Source organism: Myotis lucifugus, unplaced genomic scaffold (genome assembly GCF_000147115.1).
Source record: "Myotis lucifugus unplaced genomic scaffold, Myoluc2.0 scaffold_0, whole genome shotgun sequence".
Classification (NCBI taxonomy): domain Eukaryota; kingdom Metazoa; phylum Chordata; class Mammalia; order Chiroptera; family Vespertilionidae; genus Myotis; species Myotis lucifugus.
The window spans coordinates 2328552-2347389 of record NW_005871048.1 but is presented as its reverse complement, the minus strand read 5'-3'; the positions used below and the strand labels follow the sequence as shown (position 1 = coordinate 2347389).

The following is an 18838-nucleotide window of genomic DNA, read 5'->3' as shown; positions in this document are numbered from 1 at the left end:
GGCCAGTTTGGGTCAGTGGTTAGAGTGTTGACCCAAAGACTGAGGGATTGGAGGTTCGATGCTGGTCAAGGGCATGTCTCAGTTGCAGGCTGAGTCCCCGGCCCCAGTCGGAGTGTATGTGGGAGGCAACCAATCAATGTATCTCTCTCACATAGATGTTGCTCTCTCTTTGTCTCTCTCCCTCTCTCCCACTCTCTCTAAAAATCAATGGAGAAAATATCCTTGGGTGAGGATTAACAAAACACACACACACACACCCTCAACCAGTTTCTACTATTGTTTTAAGAAAAATAAGTTCTGTAATTAGGATTCTTATCTGCTTTAAGTCTAGTATTTGGACTTGTTGTAAAGCAGTTCCCATCTCTGTCATACTTCTCAAGCTTCTAAATTTCTTTTATTTGTATGCCTTCTTTCCTGGTTCCTTCTTCATAAAAGAATTTCAGCATGGGGAGGGAGTAAGGTGGATAAAAACTTCTGGTATTCTATACTCTTTCTGATTCTTAAATGTTTGACTCTCCTGTACAGTATGTAGGTGAAGCAGTATGAGATAGGGGAAATTAAGAGGACAAAGAATTAGAAACATGGACTCCATTCCTGACTAACCAGTTGTCACTATAAGCAAATCTGTATGTCAAAATGTTTCATTTTATTGTTTACATTTTTTCATTAGGCTCTATGTAAGGACAACATCTACCCAGCTTTCCAGATGTTTGCTAAAGGTTATGGGAAAAATAACGAACCTCTTCGTGGTTACATCTTAACATTCTTAATTGCACTTGGATTCATCTTAATTGGTTAGTCAAATAAATGGTGTGCTAATGTAGGTTTTGGTGCATTTATAATGTTAGCTCTAAACATTGAATTATTAAATAATAAATAATGCTACTTTGCCTAGTTTACTAAATTAGTTTCTGATCAAATGAAAGAGTGTTTAAAAAATACTGCAAATAATAGCACTCAATACATATTTTCTTAAATTCTTACTATCACTAAGTCCCCATTAGGGGTAGAAAGAACTCTTAGGTTGTTGTCCCTAAAAAAGAATTCAATAATAGCATAAAGAAAAGGATTTCAGCATCTCCCCTAAAAGTGGGGCCTCTACTTATCTGCTCTTTGCCTCTGATCACCAGTCCATTCGACTTTTATTAAAAGTCTGATTATGCCACCAGGTATGGAAACTAACTCTCATGTAATGCTAGGTATGTATTTGGTATAGCTGCTTTTTGAGAACAAGTTGGCAACATTTAGTAAAGTTTTCCGAAATTCAGCAATTCTCTTTAGGGGAATGTGCCCTACAGAAACTTGCATTTGTGCCCATATACAAGAATATTTTAGTGTTAATTATAATAGTAAAAAATGGAAGCAACCTGAATATCTATCAGTGGAAGAATGAAACTGCAAAATAATATTTAGCAGTAAAAAAGAATGAACTTGGTTTTTACATATCAATATGGATAAACTTCAAATATAGAAAGTGTAAAGTCGAATTGCATGTAACTTTTAAAATACCCCAAACATTACTACATAATACTGATTGACTGTGTATGTAGTAAAACTATATAGCATTGGAAAAGAATATACCAGTTTTGGAAGAGTGATGTATACAGGGGGTTTCAACTGTACGTTTCAGATTTGATTTCTTAAAAGTACATGAAGTATACATGGCAAAATGTAGTTATTAAATCTGGATGGCCAATATAGGAGTAGCTTTATGCCATTATCTAAAGTTTTGAAATAATTCATAATTTTGAAAAGTTAAAAATGTCTAATATGTCAGTAAATATGCCTTGTTTCTTTTGCAGCTGAACTGAACGTTATTGCTCCAATTATCTCTAACTTCTTCCTTGCATCCTATGCTCTGATCAATTTTTCAGTATTCCATGCATCACTTGCAAAATCTCCAGGTGATTTTACACTTTTAAAAAGTTTTTTAAATGTAATGTCTTTGATTCTAGAGGAAATAAAACACATTTTAAAAAATAGTATGTGTGGGATTAGCTCATTAATGCTCAGTCTGCCTTTATAATTGAGTCAAATTGAGTCTTCAAAGATCTCTTTATTGTGAACTTTACTGATAATATTCTGTATTTTGTTTTAAAAATCTGAGCAGCACTGTGAAAGACTTACTTTGCTTTTTTGTTTTATTTTTGTTTATTTATCTGCTTTCTCTTTCAGTTCTAAGAATATTATGATACTGGGGGTCCAGTGCATAAATTTGTGCACCTTGAATGGAACTGTGGGCCGCAAGGCTGTGGTGGGCAAAGGGGCAGGTCTCGGCCAGCCCCTTCCGCTGTGGCCCCTGGTCCCCTGTCTGCCAGCAGCCCTGCTCCCACCACCACCATTCCCATGCGCTGACGGCGCCAGTGCCGTTTGCACCCGCTGAAGGCGCAGAGCGATTAGGGCCAGCGCCAGTAGCAGGTGCAAGCAGGAATGGTGCCATCAGTGGGTGCGAGTGGCGGCTGCTGCCCCGATCACCCCTCAGGAGCCAGGGGAGGTGGAGAAGCCCTCAGGGGCAGTCAGGGCCAGCAGCTGCTGCTTGCACGCGCTGATGGCACCGAGTGATCGGGACTGGCACCAGGCGCTGGCAGTGGGTGCAAGCAGGGCCGGCACCGGCAGTGGGTGCAAGCGGGGCCGTTGCTGGCAGCGGGTGTAAGAGGTGGCTGCTGGCCCCGATTGCCCCTCAGGAGCAGGGGGAGGTGGAGAAGCCCTAAAAATCAAGAAAGAAAACCACCACACTATTTAAGACTCAATTTAAACTTCTTTTTAAAAAACCATCTTTAGTTTTAAGTGTTCACTATGGTAGGTTGATTAACACTTTTTTTTTGGTAAAGAGTTTACTGGATACAGAACTAGTAAGATAAAATAATGTGGAAGTAAATAGGTGTGCCCTTTTCATGGCTGTCAAGAATTGTGAAATTAAATCATGATCTATGGTCTATAACTTTACTGTTATGTATTAGCTTTATACTTACTGTTTAAAGCCCTCTCTTGTAGCAGCCATAAAGAAAGTTATTTTTTGCATACATATGAACTATTGTCTAAAGCAGATAGCTGATGTATGTGAGTGACTTGTATTAATCTATTTTATTTGTTATTGATAGGATGGCGTCCTGCATTCAAATACTACAATATGTGGATATCACTTATTGGAGCAATTCTTTGTTGCATAGTAATGTTTGTCATTAATTGGTGGGCTGCATTGCTGACATATGTGATAGTCCTTGGGCTATATATTTATGTTACCTATAAAAAGCCAGGTCAGTAAACTTTTCTATTTAGAATTTCAAGCTACAAACATCTAGAAGTTCTTTGTTATTTTTCATATCTAAGCATCATCTGATATATAATTAAATGGTACTTTATATAGCCAAATTGGCCAGGGCTGTGTAAAACTTCAAATATTTTATTTCCAAATACATGTAGTTTTAATGAAAGAATTGTGACATTTTATTCTATGGAATTCCATTCTTTTCCATAAATTAAATTTAATTTTATTTGTAGAAAAATAACAAATTCATATATTTAACATTCTGTTGCACTCAACAAATTTTAAAATTATTATTTGAAAGGCTTTGATTTGCAGTACTATGGAAGCTTGATAGCTTAATAAGCATATGTATGTATGCTCGGTCTACCTACTGTACCTACTGTAATACCATGGAATTCACAAAATACCAGGACACCTGTTATCTTCCCACTAGTTTACGTGTGGTGGGGAAAATTGGACAAACGTGTTTTAACTGGAAAATGGTCACAGATTACCTTGAATGTGTTTTATTAATAACTATTGGTATATCTTCACATAACAGGATGCTAAGATATATTAGGATTGGTCCACTATTCACTATGGTGACCTGTAACACAGAAGAAAGATCCAGTGATATAGGTTTAAAAGGTTTTGGCTTAACAGAATAGATTAGGAAGAGATTACAAGAGTAGTTGCAGTGTAGTCGTGAGGAAACATTTTGTAATTATAATACTACAGCATGAGGTTTTGGATTACAGTGGTGGCTTTAGAAATGAAATGGACAAAGGATACTATTTTAACCATCTTGGAAGCAATAATTTCTCTAATATGCCTATTAAGTCTCTAAAGTAACAAATGCCTAAAATCATTTGTGTTTAGGCTGTTTATCAATAAGAAAAAAATTTCCCTATTAAAATAACTTAAAATTGTTAAGTACTATAAATAACATTTGGAGAGCTGCCTCTTTTCCTTTTAACCTTTGGCAGTATAAACAATAATTTTAAAATGTTTCCTTTATTTATAAAAGACTCTTGAATTGCACGCATAGCATGTCTGCAGCCCTGTCATCTCCTTCTTTTCTAAATTGTACTTTCTCTTTAAATGCAATTATAGTTCACATTAGCATTTTCTTAATGTCATGCTGTGAACTTGAACTATTAAGTTTCAACTATAATAGTTTATTTTAGCAACTGACTTTTTAAATGGGAAAGCATTGTTTACTTCTCTGTGTGTCTCACTGGTTACTGATTGGCTGTTAATATTGGTGTTCTGCTGCATGAACACTATCTTCCCACAGATGTGAACTGGGGATCCTCCACACAAGCCCTGACTTACCTGAGTGCACTGCAGCATTCCATTCGACTTTCTGGAGTGGAAGACCATGTGAAAAACTTTAGGTAAGTGATAAGGTAATATAGAAACATTTGTCTTAGGTGGCAATCAGTTATTCACTTATTGTTCAGTAATATTTTTATATACTGATACTTCAGGAGAAGTTCTCAAAAAGTATACATAGAATATTTGTTGTTGTTGGACTTGGGCAGTTAATTCAAGAACAAGGTTGAGGTTCTTAGTTATCAAATTTTACAAAGAGGTAAATTACCATCTACAAAATATCATCTGAAAACTTCTATTTTTATATTTTTCCATTGATTTTTAAATTTTATTTTCTAGAGAGTGTGGAAGGGAGGGAGGAAGGAGGGAGACAGAGAGAGAGAGAGAGAGAGAGAGCGCGCTATCACTGTGAAAGAGATACATTGATTGGTTGCCTCCCACACATGCCCCAACCAGAGCCAGAGATTGAACCTGAAACCCAGGTATGTGCGCTTGAGCGGAAATCATATCTGTGATCCTGTGGTGCTTGGGCCAACACGCTAACCACCGAGGAGCAACAGTGGCCAGCTTCCTTATTAAAGGACACATCCTGGAAACAGGAATATCATGTGGGCTGTAAGTCAGTCATGAGGCTAGTTTTAGCTGCTAGGAAGGCTAAGAAATGTAATCTGTACCTGGGAGCCCACCTAACCTGCTAAAGCTCAGATGGGGACAGTGGACTATATTAGCAGGCTGGGCCAGAGAGGATGATTTCACGTTTGATTACTCCAAAGCAGTTCTCCCAGACAGAATTGGTTTTTTAGATAGCTTGCTAAAATTATGAATGTTAGTATATTTTCCATTTTTATTCAGGCTTTCATGCTTATTTTATGAGTACAGTCAGTAACTACCCTAATAATTAGTGATTAAAGCAGAATTTTTAGTCTATTTGCTTTTTGTTATTTTGTTTTAATTGTACAAATTCTTGTTTTAAAGAATTTTTGCTTATCTGTTTGAACTTATAAAAAGGTACCTAAATATTTTTTCATCAAAAAACTGATTTCCATTTATAGTCAGGGAAAATAAATATGAAAGTCATGCCACTGTCATTTTAATTGAATTTTGGCTCTCACCATAATTAATTAGATTCAAAACATTTAGTCCAAATAGAAGCCATAGAAGCCTTTTTTTCACCATAGGTGCTTTTACTTATATGGCAGCAGCCATAAAAATTAAGCTAGAATAGAGAGGGCTAATATTACAAAGCCGAAGTAATTATCATGTCATCAAGCTAAGAAGGACAATGACCTGTTTTTTTGTACATGAAGTCAATGCCATGCTCTGAGGAAGTTTTGTGAATTCCATGAAAGAACTGGGATATTTATTACCTTTACAAGATGCAAAGTTGTTACATAATTTTTAATCAGTATGGTCATTTCCTTCTGTAATACCTACCAGAATCTTGATGTATCATATTACCTATTACTTTCGAAGAACATTTGGCATTATGTTTGTTCTAAGAAGGTTCTGTTTCTGCATTTCTCATACATATATCAAGAAACCCTGACTAAAAGTCATCTTTTATGAGAATCCTGTGGCATGTGTCTTAAGGACACCTACATGAATGAGATTCTAGTGTAATAATATATTCTTAGAGAAACAACTTAAGTCATGTCCATGTTACCAAAAACCTAAACTCTAATTTTGTTTTTATTTTCAATCGTAAATTAGGCCACAGTGTCTTGTTATGACAGGTGCTCCAAACTCACGCCCAGCTCTACTTCATCTTGTCCATGATTTCACAAAAAATGTTGGTTTGATGATCTGTGGTCATGTACATATGGTAAGTGTTTGTTTTGTTTTCTATATTAAAACATTTTTTACTCTGTATATAATTTGTGGGGCTTTCTAGACCTGAAATAATTTGATAAGATAAACAAATCTGTGGCATGTATTTTTTTAAAAAGGCAGTTATTTTTGTCAAAATATTTTTGCTACTAAACTGTCTTAAAATCTTATTTCTAAAACGATATTAGAATTTGAAATCTCGCCAAAACCGGTTTGGCTCAGTGGATAGAGCGTCGGCCTGCGGACTGAAAGGTCCCAGGTTGGATTCCGGTCAAGGGCATGTACCTGGGTTGCGGGCACATCCCCAGTAGGAGATGTGCAGGAGGCGGCTGATCGATGTTTCTCTCTCATTGATGTTTCTAACTCTCTATCTCTCTCCCTTCCTCTCTGTAAAAAAATCAATAAAATATATTTAAAAAAAAAGAATTTGAAATCTTAATTGTTTTTCTTATTTATTTTGGGTAGATTTTAGCAACCTATATTGCCCTTATGGAATGGCTTGGTTAAACAAAGTAGCTTCTTGATAACTAAGTAAGGGAGCTAAATGAAATGTAGTATGTATTTTTTCTTACTGATATTTCTCATAAAGTCCTGAGAACACTGGGAATATTTACCAGAAAAAAAAGTTGGAGGAGGTAGACAAATCACCATGAATATCTCTAGTATCCAGTATATAAGAATAGAGCGAATGCTGAATTTCCAAGTTCAAACACTTTTAATTACTCATTAATTTTTGTTTTAACCATGAGTAAAACAATATTAAAAATAGTGGTAAACTTTTGTCTAAAAGTAGTTTTTGCAGTTTATTAGTGATTACGGGGAATTGAGTTATTTCAACGCAACTTTTTGAGACATGCATGTTTCCCTGAAGTTTTATCTTGAAATGGCACAAGAAATTAAATCAAAATATCGTAAAATTACTAAGATATATACAAGAAATGTCAGCGGGTTTTGTGTCGGATTAAACAATAAACTACATATTCCCGATGTGGGACAAAGAAAACGGGACTGCATTGTGTGTTCTAACAGGAAAACACCTGGTGGCAGGCGTCAAACCACTTATTACTGTCAAACATGCACTAATCAGCCTGCAATGCATATTGGGGAGTGTTACAAAACTTATCATACTGTACAAAATTATAAACAATAAAATATTGGTTTTTTTTTGCAAATATACATTCCTCGATGACACCCAATTCATATAAGTCCAATATCATTATAATACGTTACTTGGTTCCAAAATTATACTAAATAATACGAGGGTCTGTAAATGCACGTTTCCGCCGCAAAGTAGCGTCGAGTAGCTGGTAGCCAATGTCCAGAATGGTTCGGAGTGCAAAGGGTTAATTACTCATTAATTTTTGTTTTAACCATGAGTAAAACAATATTAAAAATAGTGGTAAACTTTTGTCTAAAAGTAGTTTTCTGTTTTTTGGTCTGTTGGCTATTGAAAATAGTCACTAGAAGATGGATCACTTGTTCTGCATAAGAAATTGGAGTATCAGGTTAGCTTTTCTCCCAAGCTCTATTGTTTGGTGCTAGAAATGTGTGTTGTATGCCCATGTCCAAGCCCCTGCTAGAGTTGCTCTTCTACTTAAATAGTAGCAAAGTCAAAGCTGTGTTGTGTGTGTAGGGTGGTGGAAGAAGACATTTAGACACTGATCCCACTTGGGACCTGAGGAGTTTCCTAGTTTGTCTCCAAGTTCATCAATTCAAGTTGGGATCTTGAGCACAAGAAATTAGATATGGGGCAATTTTTCTATGAGGAAAGATAAGTTGTATTTTTCTTTTGCGTATTCATGTGTAATTAGGGAATGCTCTTAAACTTATTTTTAGATTTTTGCTTTATACATTTGTATGTAACACATTTATGTGTTGCCTGCAAGGATCAAATTGAATTGCAAGTTTAAAAAGCTCATTTCCTGCCCTGGCCAGTGTGGGTCAGTGGCTAGAGTGTCAGCTTGAGCACTGAAGGGTCTTGGGTTCCATTTCTGGTGAAGGGCATAATAACAGACATTTGGGACAAACAGCTGGGAAACTTTCTGTGGAACAACAGAAAGCTCTTTTTTTCTGCATAATATTTTCTCCAGATTCGATAACTTCTACTTGCATTTACTTAATACAAAAAACTTCTTGTTTTTCAGTCTGTGTTTCTTTCTCTTCTATTCTCTCTTCTACAGGCACTCCCTGTGTGCCTTTACTATTTCATCAACTCCATCTTTTTATAATCTTTTTATAATCAAGTATTGGAAAGAATTCACTTACATGAAAATGAAATGCCGTTATTATACCTTTCTTCCCAACCCCCAATGTTTAGGCACCTTGTTTAAGCCAATATAATAGGTTTTTATAAATGTGGAATAGATGATCTTTCAATTAAAGTTATTATTAATATTTTTACCTTACAGGGGCCACGAAGACAAGCCATGAAAGAGATGTCCATTGATCAAGCTAAGTATCAGCGATGGCTTATTAAAAACAAAATGAAAGCCTTTTATGCTCCAGTACATGCAGATGACTTGAGAGAAGGAGCACAGTATTTGATGCAGGTAAATTTCTTATGTCTTTCAAATGACATTTTAGTTTATTGTAAGCTTTTAAAAAGTCTTATGCTAGGTTTCATTCTTCATATTGATATAGATGGTAAACCTTTTAAAATATCTTTATTAAAGTAAACTAAGATTTGTATAATTTGAGAGTTAAAGGGACTATAAAAACAATGTGCTTTTGGCTTATTGAAGAACCTATTATCTTAGCCTATTTCTCTAACCTTAATGGGTTTGTTTTTGTTTTTTGTAGGAGTATGATGTAATGGCAGCCCTTATTTAGTTTTTTTTTAAAAAAATCTAGTTCTTTATTGTATTTCTCACTATTTATTTACTAGTACTAAACTTAGACTTCTTTTTCAGTTTTGTGTATGGCATAGTAGCCCGATCGTGGGATTTAGAGTCAGCTGTAGGGTTAAAGGCTAGCACTGCCACTTCCTCATTATGGATTTGGGACTGAGCAAGTCAACAAAATACTCTGAAATTCAGTTTCCTCTCCTCTGAAACTCTAAAGGTTGTGGGAAGAAAAAAAATGGGTTGATACAGTGTTTGCCAACAGATTTTTACAGGAACCCCTTTCTTCAAAAAAAGTTTTCTCATTGTGTTAATTGTGGAGCTATTTTGCTAAATAGAAGTTGGAGGCTCAGTACTGTCATCTAAGCCCTTTCTGTTTTGTGTTTCTTGAAACTTGACAAACATAGGGTTAACAATAGGCTAGGCCAGTGGTCGGCAAACTGAGGCTTGGCAAACTGCGGCTCGCGAGCCGCCCCTTGAGTGTGGCTCTTTGAGTGTGGCTCTTCCACAAAATACCTATTTCTGCGCATGGGCCACGAAGTTTCAGTTACACTGTACGTGCACGCCTGCACGTGGTATGTTGTGGTATTTTGTGGAAGAGCCACATTCAAGGGGCCAAAGAGCAGCATGTGGCTCGCGAGCCCCAGTTTGCTGACCATGGGGCTAGGCAATCCTCAGGATTCATAAGAGGTGAGAGTGGGGTTGCTTTGGCAGATATCATGAGACCATAGTAATTAAGACACTGTGGTATTGAAGTAGCAATGAAAGAAAAGAGAAGAAATAGAGCCACCCATTTAGGAAATTTAATATTTGACCAAGGTGGCATTGAAAGGATCAGCTGGGACAATTGATTATCCATGGATTAAAGACTTGTATGAAAGGCAATTTTTAAAAACTTTTAAAAGAAAATATAGGGAAGACTTTTTAAAAAATGAGACAATGCTTTCCTGCTTATAATAAAAACGAAAAAAAAGGAAGCCACACACCAAAGGAGATAGATCAGAATATACAGGGTGGGTTTACAGTTATAAGTACTTGTATTATTATTTATTAACTATCATATTATTTTCCAAACGAACAACTGTAAACCTACTTTTGTCCACCATGTATAAAGCAATACTATCTATATATAAAAGGCTAGTATGCTAAGTGTCCGACCGTCTGACTGGTTGCTATGATGCGCACTGACCACCACAGGGCAGACACTCAACGCAGGGGCTGCCGTGATGTGCACTGGCCATTTACAGAGAAACAGCACCGCGGACCTGGCTCCCACAAAACAATACTTGGCTTCCCCCAAGTGAGACACAGGCCCCGCCATCACCCCGGAGCAACACCAAATCGCAGCCCACACTGCGGAGACCACATGGCACAAAATGCGGCCCACAGCCCAGCCCAGCCCAGAAATGGTGGCTGTGGGCACCAGGTAATGACATCACGTAGCAACACCCGGCTTCCTCTCTCTAGCGACTAGCCTTCTTGGAGTTTGTTCAGCCCAGGAACACGACTGGCTTTATAGCCAGGCGGAAACATTTTACACTTTAACCAAATGTCTATGAAGTGTTTTCCTACGTCCCATCTCATTTGATTCTCACAGAAGTCCTGGAGTAGGTAGATAGGAGACTCAGTGGAATCCTATTTTCTTTTCATTAGCCAGAAAACGGAGATTTAGAAAGCTTAGAAACTTGAACTGACTGAAAAGAAGAAATGGTGAACCTTGAAAATGACTTCAGGTTTTCTCACCGCAGAATATAGTCAAACACTGCTGCAGTTAAATATTTTACCTTTTGTTCTCCCTGCATCTATAATAATAATCTGCTTCATGTTGATGTTTACTGCTCTGTTGCTGACAATTACCTGAAAGAGAAGTTGGGGTGCTTCATTCGGCTGGAAAAAGTTTAGCTAAATCAGAAAGCAGGTCTAATTAAGCAAATTTATCTTTATATATAAAGCTCTCCCTGGTGCCAATTGCACGCATGTGTTTCAGTCTGTCATTGTTGATCATGAATTTGGTTGACACTTCTATTATAGAGAAAGGGCGAATAGTGATATTAAAATATTTCTTCTAATTAATTTCCTTTCAATGTGCACAAATTCGTGCACCAGGCCACTAGTAAATTAGTAAGAGAAAAAAGGAAGCAAAAGATAACAAGGTGAAGAGGAAACCCAAATGATAGACATAAAAATTAAAACTGCATACCCATCAGAGTGACCAAAATTAAGCCTGCTAAGTGTTAAAAATTGTGTAGAGAAATTGGAATCGTTGAACTGTGTGGTAGATTGGACAGTTACTTTGTACAGCAACTTGGCAATGTCCTGCAAATTTCAAAGTGTGGATATCCTAGGACAGTGATGGAGAACCTATGACACGCGTGTCAGAGGTGACACGCGAACTCATTTTTTTGGTTGATTTTTCTTTGTTAAATGGCATTTAAATATATAAAATAAATTTCAAAAATATAAGTCTTTGTTTTACTATGGTTGCAAATATCAAAAAATTTCTATATGTGACACAGCACCAGAGTTAAGTTAGGGTTTTTCAAAATGCTGACATGCCGAGCTCAAAAGGTTCACCATCACTGTCCTAGGACATGGGTACCCTAGGACATTCCATTCTTAAGTGTATACCTTAGAGAAAATTTAACATGTGAAAAAGGCTATCTGAAACTTCTTACAAACATCATTTGTGATAGTGGAAGAAAAAAAAAGAAGGAACTTCAGCCTTCAGCTATCAATCACAAAATTAAATTGTGGTGTAATAATACAATGGAATTCTATATAATGGTAAGAGCTATATATATCAACAAAAATAAACTTGAAAAAGTATGAAGGAAAAACTGCAAGTTATATGAATAATTTTAAGATATGAACTTTTTAAATATATAAATTTAAAATATATACATATGTGTGTCTAAATAATGGAATACATAGTGAAAATAAAAAGGGCATGAGAAGGATACATGGGACACTTGATGAGTGTTTGTAATGTTTATTTTTTTAAGCTAGGCGGTGGGTACATGATTATTTATTACTTTATTCACCTTTGTGTGCAAAATATGTAAATATTTCAAGTAGAATGTGACTCCTGTTTATAAAGTTGGTTCTAGTGGGTAAATCTTGCTTGCTTTTGTACAGTTTATAGGAATATTTTGATACTTATATATTTAATAAATGTTATGAAAGAAAATATTTTCTTAGAGCAGTGGTTCTTAAACTTCATTATGCATGAGAATCACCTAGTAGACTTGTTAAAACACACACTGCTAGGCCCCACCTTTGAAATGATTTCAGTAGGTCTGGGGTAAGACCCAAGAATTAGCATTTCCAAAAAGTTTCCACGTGATGCTCTTGCTGTACATTTCAGGCACTATACATTGATATTTCCACTTGTAGGAAATATCTAGGATAAGCAAATTCATAGAGACTAAAGGCAATGTTACCAGGTCTGGAGGAAGGTGAGAATGAGTGATTATTGCTTAATGGTTACAGAATTTCTCATGTGATTGTTTTGGAAGTAGGTGGTGGGGTTAGTTGTACAACATTGTGAATATAATTAATGTCAACAAATTATACATTTTAAAATGTTTAAAATGGCAAAATGTTTTAATTTTTTACAATAACACACACACACCCTGGGAATCAAATTTTAAAATTTTACAAAAGGAGTGCTTCATTGGCTTTTGGGGCATTTAGTGTTGACGTGATTCAGAACTGTAACCAACAATGCATTTAGTCTTTTGCTTATAGGTTTTAGTTTTCAAAATATATAACTGAGAAAACTGTTACTATGATTTTTATAAAAGACTAAGTATAACTTTAAAGTTGTATTTTTCGTTTATTTTAGGCTGCTGGTCTTGGGCGTATGAAACCAAACACACTTGTCCTTGGATTTAAGAAAGATTGGTTGCAAGCAGATATGAGGGAAGTGGATATGTATATAAACGTATTCCAGTAAGTATCCTTTTAATTCAATAACTTGGTTCAGAAAATGTTAATTTTGAAAGCTTGCACTGATTTTTGAAGCCTGTTTTTCATAATAGTCTCTAGTAGAAGCATAAGAATGAAAAGAATCACACACTTACCTGGGTTTTGAATTGATCTATTAATGAAACATTTTGACTGATCTTTTCTTTGTCTTTTTATAGACATGAACATTCATACACATATAGGGTGTCCCAAAAAAATGTACACACACAATTTGAATAATTATAAAGGCAGTGTTTATTTTTTATTTTTTAAAATTTCTTTATTGGTTAAGGTATTACAAATGTGTCCTCATCCCCCCATTAACCCCCAACCTCCCCACTCCCCACTTGTTATCAGCTAAGGTGTGTATACATTTTTTTTGGGAAATTGTGTGTGTGTGTGTGTACACACACATATATATACATATATATGTACATACACACACGCGCGCGCGCATATAATTTGGCTTCCCATTTAAGTTAGTTGGCTTTTTCACATCCCTACAGCTATTGTCGAGTAGAGTTCCTGAATGTTGTCAGACCCATCCCCTTTTAAGTTATCCTATATAATAAGAGAGGGGTATGCTAATTAGCCCTGGTATGCTGATTAGTCATGACCAGTATTCTAATTGACCATCACTCAAACTCACAAGATGCCCGCTCCCATGTGGCCACAAGATGGCCGGCAGGGGAGGGCAGTTGGGGGCAACCAGGCCTGCAGGGGAGGGCAGTTAGGGGTGACTGGGCCTGCAGGGAAGGGCAGTTTGGGGGGAACCAGGCCTGCAGGGGAGGGCAGTTGGGGGCGATCGGGCTGGCAAGGGAATAGTTAGGCGTCTATCAGGCTGGCAGAGGAGTGGTTAGGGGGTGATCAGGCTGGCAGGCAGAAGCGGTTGGGAGCCAGCAGTCCCGGATTGTAAGAGGGATGTCTGACCAGGAGTCAAACATCTCCCGAGGGGTCCCAGATTGGAAAGGGTGCAGACTGGGCTGAGGGACACCCCCCACCAGAGCATGAATTTTGTGCACTGGGCCTCTAGTGTCATTATAATATCTGATGCTGAGGAAGGCATTTCATCACTGATATCAACCTCAGAGGTTAGATTTGTTTCCCACTCAAACTAATTTTGCAGTTAATTATTTGGTTCATCTATTAGGTTATTTACTTTTCTTCTTTGTTGTTATCTTTTTTTAACTTATTGGGGTGACACTGGTTAACATAATTATACAGGTTTCAGGTGCATAATTCTATAACACATCATCTGCATACTGTATTGTGTTCACACCCCAAGTCAAGTCTCCATCACCATTTATCCCCCCATGCCCTCATCCACTTCTTTCATCCCCTTCTCCCAAGTAATCACCACATTGTTGTCCATGAGTTCTTTTTTAAAATGTACTAATATGTTTTGCTTTTCCACCCCTTAAAGTATAAGTTCAGAGTTCACTATTCACGGTTAGTGCTATTTCCAATGATCTTTACCAGGTGGCTAAGTTTTTATTTACATCATTTTAACTTCACTGTTAGGGGTTTTCTAGTGTTTGTTTTGTTACTTTGTCTTTCTGATTTTACTCTGTTCATGTTATTATTTATTTCCCTTACTGGAACGCCTCTTGTATCTATAGATAAAAGCACATAATTATTTGCCTGTATTACATAGGATAGTTTTGTCTTCACAGATGCCTTAAAACAATTTGAGGAAGTAGGCAGATCTCATACTTTACTTTTAAAATCTCTTTCTATTGATTATGTAAAGTAGACGATAAAAAAATAATAATAAAGTATACGATGAATAAGATTTCCCAAGTAATTGTTAAATGCTTTTCGTAAAATGAAAGCTTTGCTGGTTTGTCACACATGTGTAACTGCCCTTTGGCTTTGGGTTTATACTTTATTGTAACCCAGGATTCTCCTACTGTAAGCTGATCGCCCCTCAGTGGAACAACCTGAAGTTTTGCAATTTGGAACTTTTTTAGTAGATCTGATGAGAACTTGGGTTTATGTGATTTATGGTGTTAACGAAGTTTATAGAATTTAAGTCTGGTTTTAGAGTTGTGTACAAAGGTTTAATGTATATTATGTACGTATGGGATGCTCCCATTTGTGTTTAAAAAAATCAAAACGACTTTTGAATACATGTCTGCAAATGCATATAAAATCTTAGTACTTTTTAAAACTAGTTTTGTAAAAAATTGTAAATTACTTAAAAATACCCTTTCTCCTTTGAGAAATGATCCCTTCATCCTCTACAATATGATCTCATTCTCAGTAATAAAATCCATCTTTGTCTTCATGTATTTCTCTTGATTTTAGGGGTTTAAGTTTAAATTAAATAATGGTTTGACTCCATAATTTTAGCTTGTTTCTAATAGGATAAAAATAGTTACTGCTTTAAATAGCTGCTTTAAGTAGATTATCAGTATTATAAAGATCTTCATGTAAATTGTTTTAGAGGCATTACAGAAAAAGGGAAAAGGAATGGTATAGTATTTGAAACTATCTTGGCTCTCACCATAATATTTTAAGCATATTAAAGAATCAGATGTTAAAGCTGAAAGTAATTTTAAATATCTTCAATTATTGCCTTCATTTTATAGAGGAGGGACAAATTTTTTTTTTTTAATATTTCTCCTATTATAGTGACGCCTTTGACATACAATATGGAGTAGTGGTTATTCGCCTAAAAGAGGGTCTGGATATATCTCATCTTCAAGCACAAGGTAAATCTTTTTTGAAATTTTTTATTTTAAATATATAAATTACTTTGTTAGAAAATTATAGGTCTTACAAGTCCTTCAATAATTTTAATATTTACCATCTGTTGTGAATGGCATTTTAAGATCAGATCTGGCCCTGCCAGTGTGGCTCAGCGATTTGAGTCAACCCATGAACCAGGAGGTCATGGTTCGATTCCTGTCAGGGCAAATGGCTGGGTTGTGGGCTTGATCTCCAGTAGGGGGCGTGCAGAATACAGCCAATTGATGATTCTCATATTTCTATCTGTCTCTCCCACTCCCTTCATCTCTCAGAAATCAATAAAAACATATTTAAAAAAACACACAAAAAAAGTCACATGTTTGGCTCCACCAAAGTTTGTGCTTTTTCATTCATTATACTAACCTGGATGATGGCTAGTGATTAGAGAATAAAATTCAATCCAGATCATCAGTTTAAGAAAAACAAACATTGGTAATGATTCTAAATCGGCCAAATTTGTAAAAATATCCTATATACTAAAACCCTAATGTGCAAATCGGCCAAACAGCAGAACGACCGGTTGCTATGACACACACTGACTACCAGGGGGCAGACGCTCAATGCAGGAGCTAACCCCTGGTGGTCAGTGCACTCCAGGGGGAGTGCCACTCAGCCAGAGCCGGGCTCACGGTTGGTGAGTGCAGTGGCAGTGGCAGGAGCCTCTCCCGCCTCCGCAGCAGCGCTAAGGACCCCTCAGGGGATGTCCTACTGTCAGCTTAGGCCCGCTCCCAGGCTGAGGGACATCCCTCCCTCCTCCCCAGTGCACAAATGCCATGCACTGGACCTCTAGTATCCTATATCATAAAAGCGTAGTATGCAAATTGTCCCCTTCACCAGAGTTCTTCCGGGAGTTTGGCCAGTGGGTGGGCAAGCTGGGGGGAGGGAGGAAGGCCCTGGCCAGCGGTGGCGGCAGGCGGCCGGGGGATGGGAGGGAGTACCCGGCCAGCAGCCGGCAGCTGCTAGGGACCCTACCAGTGCATAAATTTCATGCACTGGGCCTCTAGTAATAAATAAAATTGTTGGATAAAAACAAAATTAATGAGTGCTAAATTGTTAGACATGTTCATGTTTATGAAAGTCATGCTTTATATATAGAGGCACATTAATAGTGAAAAACTAAACTCTCTCCGGAAAAGACCCTAGAAATCATTTTTAAATCATTTTATTCTGAAATAATTATAGGTACACAAGAAATTATAAAAATGTAGAGAGGTCTTGTGTACCCTTCAATCATACCCTTTGTTCTGCTGTTCGGTCAATTTGCATATTAGGGTTTTATTATATAGGACATTTTTACAAATTTCCCCCAATGGTAACATCTTACATATCTGTAGTTCTATACATGCACACACATGTGTACTTTGTGGTATGTATCACATATTTTGTTTTATGTAACCAGCACCATAATCAAGACACAGAACTGTTCTATCAATACAAAGATCTCCCTTGTTCTAGCCCTATATAGCTTTCACCATACTCTTCCTCGCTTCCCATCCTTAAACTCTGACACCCACCAATCGTTTCTCCAACAATATAATTTTCAAAGCATTTATAAAACAAACCAACCATTTTTTAAGAAGTGAACATTGAAACCAGTTATGGTATAATATTAGCTTTTGCAAACTTTTAAACTATGGAAAATTCCATAGCCTCTAATGATTTAAAAAAATATTAAAAGCTTAAGAAAATTTGCATACCTAATATTTTACCATTATCAATTGATTAACCAAATCATCCAAATTAGCTAAAGCCTAAATAGCTGAGAGACATAATGAACTTTTGTCATCTGTTTCTAACCATAATTTAAACTGTTTTATTCTTCCCACTCCCTCCACCATTTTAAGGATATTGTGCATTCCAGAAAGGAATGCTTTAAGATCTTTATCCATATAACACAAAAGTATGGCTTGCTGAAAATCCAAGTATGGCTTACTCTATCTAGAGTAGGCCTTGCAACATACTACTTTAATTCTCACTTGCTCTGAGAGTAATTTAGGTTTAGGGTTAACTCTGCATAATTATTTGTAGTGTCCCCTTTCATTCAAAAATATCACAGTTTGGCCAATAAATTACATAATTCTATAATTTACTGAGATTTTGAATATTGGAACTTGAAAGTATTTTTATGTGTTTACAATCATGAAAGTTGTTTTGAAATCCTTGTTATTCATCATTAAGATTTGAAGACAGGGATTTGATTTAGCACAAGGATTAAAGAACAGAGTCATATCTGCTTTAGACATCCCAGTATTTTTTCCTAGGTAGTTTTGTAGTCTGGGCAAATGTATTGACATCCAAGCCTCAGTTTTCTCATCTGTTAAAACATAATTACTTCATAGGGTCATTGTGAAGATTAAAAAGGAGGTAAGGCCTGTGAAGCTTTTAGCAGTGCCTGCACGGAAGCTCACATAGTTTCTACTGTTATTTCTCTTAATGCACAAATCAGTGATGAGGATTATGGATAGATGATCAAATTCATATTATGTTTGTCTTCATGAAAATATTTTTATGGTGGAAGTTAAATATTTCCTAACTCTTCCCAAAAAAACAGAAAATGAAGAAATGGTACTTTTACAATGAGTTTGGTAAAGGACTCTATTCCCTAGTTTGGCTTTGTAGTTATGGGTGTAATTTTTCAGTGTTGTCTGTCCTCTTACATTATATATGAACATCTGTCACATTTTACATTTTTTACTTGTGTAAATGATTTTGAGAGTAGAGTTGACTCACATTTCATACATCATTCTTTTGTCTACCAGATTCTTGTGTTTCATGAATCTCATTCATTACTGATTCCCCAGCACCTAATTCAGATGTCTGACACTTAGTTGTGGCTTAAGATATTGAAGTGAATAGTAATTTCAAAACAGAT

At 36.4% G+C, this 18838-nt stretch overlaps 1 protein-coding gene across 1 annotated transcript in view; it reads left to right on the top strand.

Annotated features, from left to right (window-relative positions):
- SLC12A2 (solute carrier family 12 member 2) overlaps positions 1–18838 on the top strand; it is a 92854-nt gene that overhangs the window by 57730 nt on the left and 16286 nt on the right. The window contains 8 exon segments of the mRNA XM_006081069.3: positions 671–794; positions 1803–1904; positions 3102–3257; positions 4545–4644; positions 6293–6404; positions 8818–8958; positions 13094–13200; positions 15850–15929. Coding sequence (XP_006081131.1) covers positions 671–794; positions 1803–1904; positions 3102–3257; positions 4545–4644; positions 6293–6404; positions 8818–8958; positions 13094–13200; positions 15850–15929 — 922 coding nt within the window.